General features: G+C 34.7%; 1 protein-coding gene across 1 annotated transcript; it reads left to right on the top strand.

The window, feature by feature from the left end:
* Window positions 1-329: 329 nt before the first annotated feature.
* On the top strand, window positions 330-2,643 carry LOC100744436 (defensin-1). Its single transcript, XM_003486302.4, has 3 exons — window positions 330-597; window positions 1,210-1,390; window positions 2,347-2,643. Exons 1-3 carry the CDS (start codon window positions 345-347, stop codon window positions 2,384-2,386), a joined length of 474 nt encoding a protein of 157 aa, XP_003486350.2. The 5' UTR covers window positions 330-344; the 3' UTR covers window positions 2,387-2,643.
* The last annotated feature ends 375 nt before the right edge of the window (window positions 2,644-3,018 follow it).

Below are 3,018 nucleotides of genomic sequence, written 5' to 3'. Positions count from 1 at the left end.
ATGAAATTGTGGCAATTAATTCGACAATTTATGTAATTATAATTGTCAATCTTTAAATCTGACATACGAGAAATAAAATAGAGCACTTGGTAAAATATTTAATAAATAGCTAATTGATTTGAAACGCAAACGAAGCAACTTAATAGAATATCATCGAATTATTGATACTAGTTGGACAATTTGTACGGTTATAACTATTTATCTTTAATTCCGCAACATTAGAAACACAGATATATTTATCGAAGTAGAGCAATTAACAATTACAAAAGAGATAACCTTTTTCCGTCTGACGCGACCACACAGCAAGAGTTCATTCCAGGTTTCAGGGGCTTACCCGTATACTGATGAAGAGATTGCCTTATATACTACACTTCATTGAGTATGCACTTGTATCCACATGGTTCAATGGACACGGAGTTGTATATAAACCGCGTCAGCTAACGTTCAATCATCAGACACTTCTCGGTCTATTCTTCAGTAACTTGGACGCAGTCTGCCATCGAATTTTCATAAAAACTTCAGCCAAAATGGTGAAGGTCTATTTTCTTGTCGCTCTTCTCTTTGTGGCTGTAGCCGCCATCATGGCAGCACCCGTGGGTAAGTGAACCTTCTATCTAATTAAATTGTCACGAATGTTCAACCGTTTAACGAAAATCTCTCAACATTCCTCAGAAATAAAAGTTCGTTCTATTCGTTAACATTAATATTTTAACGTCCATATTTTTCGATCCTTTAATATCTTTTGATATTAATCTTTCAATGTTCTCGATTTTCTCGTTTAACAACTTTGAAATATTAGTTGACTCGATACGAATTCGATATAAATAATTCTCAAGAAACTTTGCGTCTTTTACGTTTACGAGATAAATGAAAATCATCTAATAAGTTCAATTATCCGGTGAAAAGATACGCTCGCTAGCTATATATTTACCAGAGCTGTATGGACCCTCCATCCTTCTCGATGATTATCAGATATTCAAGAAATAATTACCGGATATAATAAGGGTAATTAGCAGAATAATTAGCAGTAAACGCAGAAAGACAAAACGTTGTTTGTTATTCGTGTTCGTTGTTCATTGTTTTCTATTGAGAAAACGTCTTTCTATTGAGAAATATCCGAGCGTTAATTCTCGATTCCTTTGCCAATTACCGTGTTTCATCTATTATACGCAGCAGACAGAAGGCTTAAAGACGGTATTTAAATTTCAGAGGAGGAATACGAGCCCCTGGAACACGCTGGTATCGAGGAACGTGCTGACAGACAAAGAAGAGTGACCTGTGACCTTCTCTCCATCAAAGGAGTCGCTGAACATAGTGCTTGCGCTGCCAACTGTCTCAGCATGGGCAAAGCTGGAGGTCGCTGCGAGAACGGAGTCTGCCTTTGTCGCAAGTACGTGATTCCTTTAATTTCACTTGCCCAAGTTGTTTGAACTTAAACGACCAATTTTGAATATCTTCCTACGACTATTCGACGTCTGTTGATCGAAAACTCTCGTATGTTACACGTGATTCCGTATTAAGACTCAAGTTTGAAGTCACGAGATTTCTGGAATCTCAACGACGATCGAATCTTAAACGTTCTAGCGAATCCAGTAATACTTTAGCGAATCTGCTATCGATCGAGGATTCTCGCGTGTCAAGTGTATTTTTTTCTATTAACAGTCGAATCGATTTCGTCAATTTGTTCTTAACTTAGGCGATGGCCAAGTATCAGATGGTAGATCCACTGATATTTTAGTAAATTCGATGTCCGCTATTTAAGTAAATTTGATACAGTTGGAAAATTCTGGCAGATTAAACGATTATTAGATATAGCCAAGTTTCAGTTTATTAAAATTTCGAACGAGTTAAATTTGAACGACGACTAGGTTTTCACTACTATAGCTTAGATTCGATAATTTTTTTAATAAATTCAATGCCCGTTGAAAATTTTCGTGATGCGAAATGTAACTTCTGTTTTTTATAGTACCTCAGATGTTTCAGGGGAAAATTCGTGTTTTAATTCGCTTGCAAAGTTTGTATTGTTCGTCGTGTTGGACCTCGTGTCACGTTGATTATCGATAGCTCACGACTGTTACCATAGATGAAAATTCATAAGATTTGTTATTAAAACGAAGCGAAAGCAAAATTTAGAGAGTCAGGAAGCTAATTATTATTGCTGCGCGTAATCAAATATCCAAAGATAATCTCGTGTCTTAATTTTCAAGTATTGTTGGAGGTAGCTAACTTTCGTGTCACCTGGACGTGTCATAGATACTTCAAATGTTCAGTAAACGAAAAAGAATTCAGTAAAAGAATATTCTCAGAGCAGAAAACGGAAAGTTCATGTGACTTTTCTCGTTTCAGGACCAACTTCAAGGATCTCTGGGACAAACGTTTCGGTTAAATCCAATCCTACACCAAGCTCCGACGAATTTTCCATGCAACGAGAGATACGCGAAGAAGACGCGACTAATGTCAAGAAGTTACTAAATATTTAAAAACTACGCTTATTTTATTATAGTTATAGTGAATCTTTCCTTACTAAAAATTCTGTGGAGCTTAGGTTGTTAAAAGCCACTTTATTTGATAATACAGCTGAGTTTTTTTGACAAGCTATTATACAGAATAAATAAAGTTTCAAAAGAAGAAAAAACATAAACATCGAACGATGATTTTTCTATCCTTCGTATTTTATCAACAATTAATAACTCTAAATAAAACTTATTAGGCTAACCGTGAAATTTGATACATGAAAATTCTCAACTCTGTATAGAATAAGTTTCTATAAAAAGTACAATTCCAAGGAAGATAGGCGATAGATCGATTCGATTATTTATAGATATTTGTTTATTCGTTTCCGAATGAAGAAATTGGCTTCGATAATTATTTCTCGGATATATGATAATGTTAGTTCTTTACTACAATTACTTTATTCACAATAAATGGATTAAACAGATATTAATTAAACAGGAAACGATGGTTGTTTAACGCGAACTAATCACAATAATGTGTTATAATTAATCGATATCTTTTAGC

Source organism: Bombus impatiens, unplaced genomic scaffold (genome assembly GCF_000188095.3).
Source record: "Bombus impatiens unplaced genomic scaffold, BIMP_2.2 scf_0106, whole genome shotgun sequence".
NCBI classification, from domain to species: Eukaryota; Metazoa; Arthropoda; class Insecta; order Hymenoptera; family Apidae; genus Bombus; species Bombus impatiens.
This window is presented reverse-complemented; position numbering and strand designations above follow the sequence as displayed.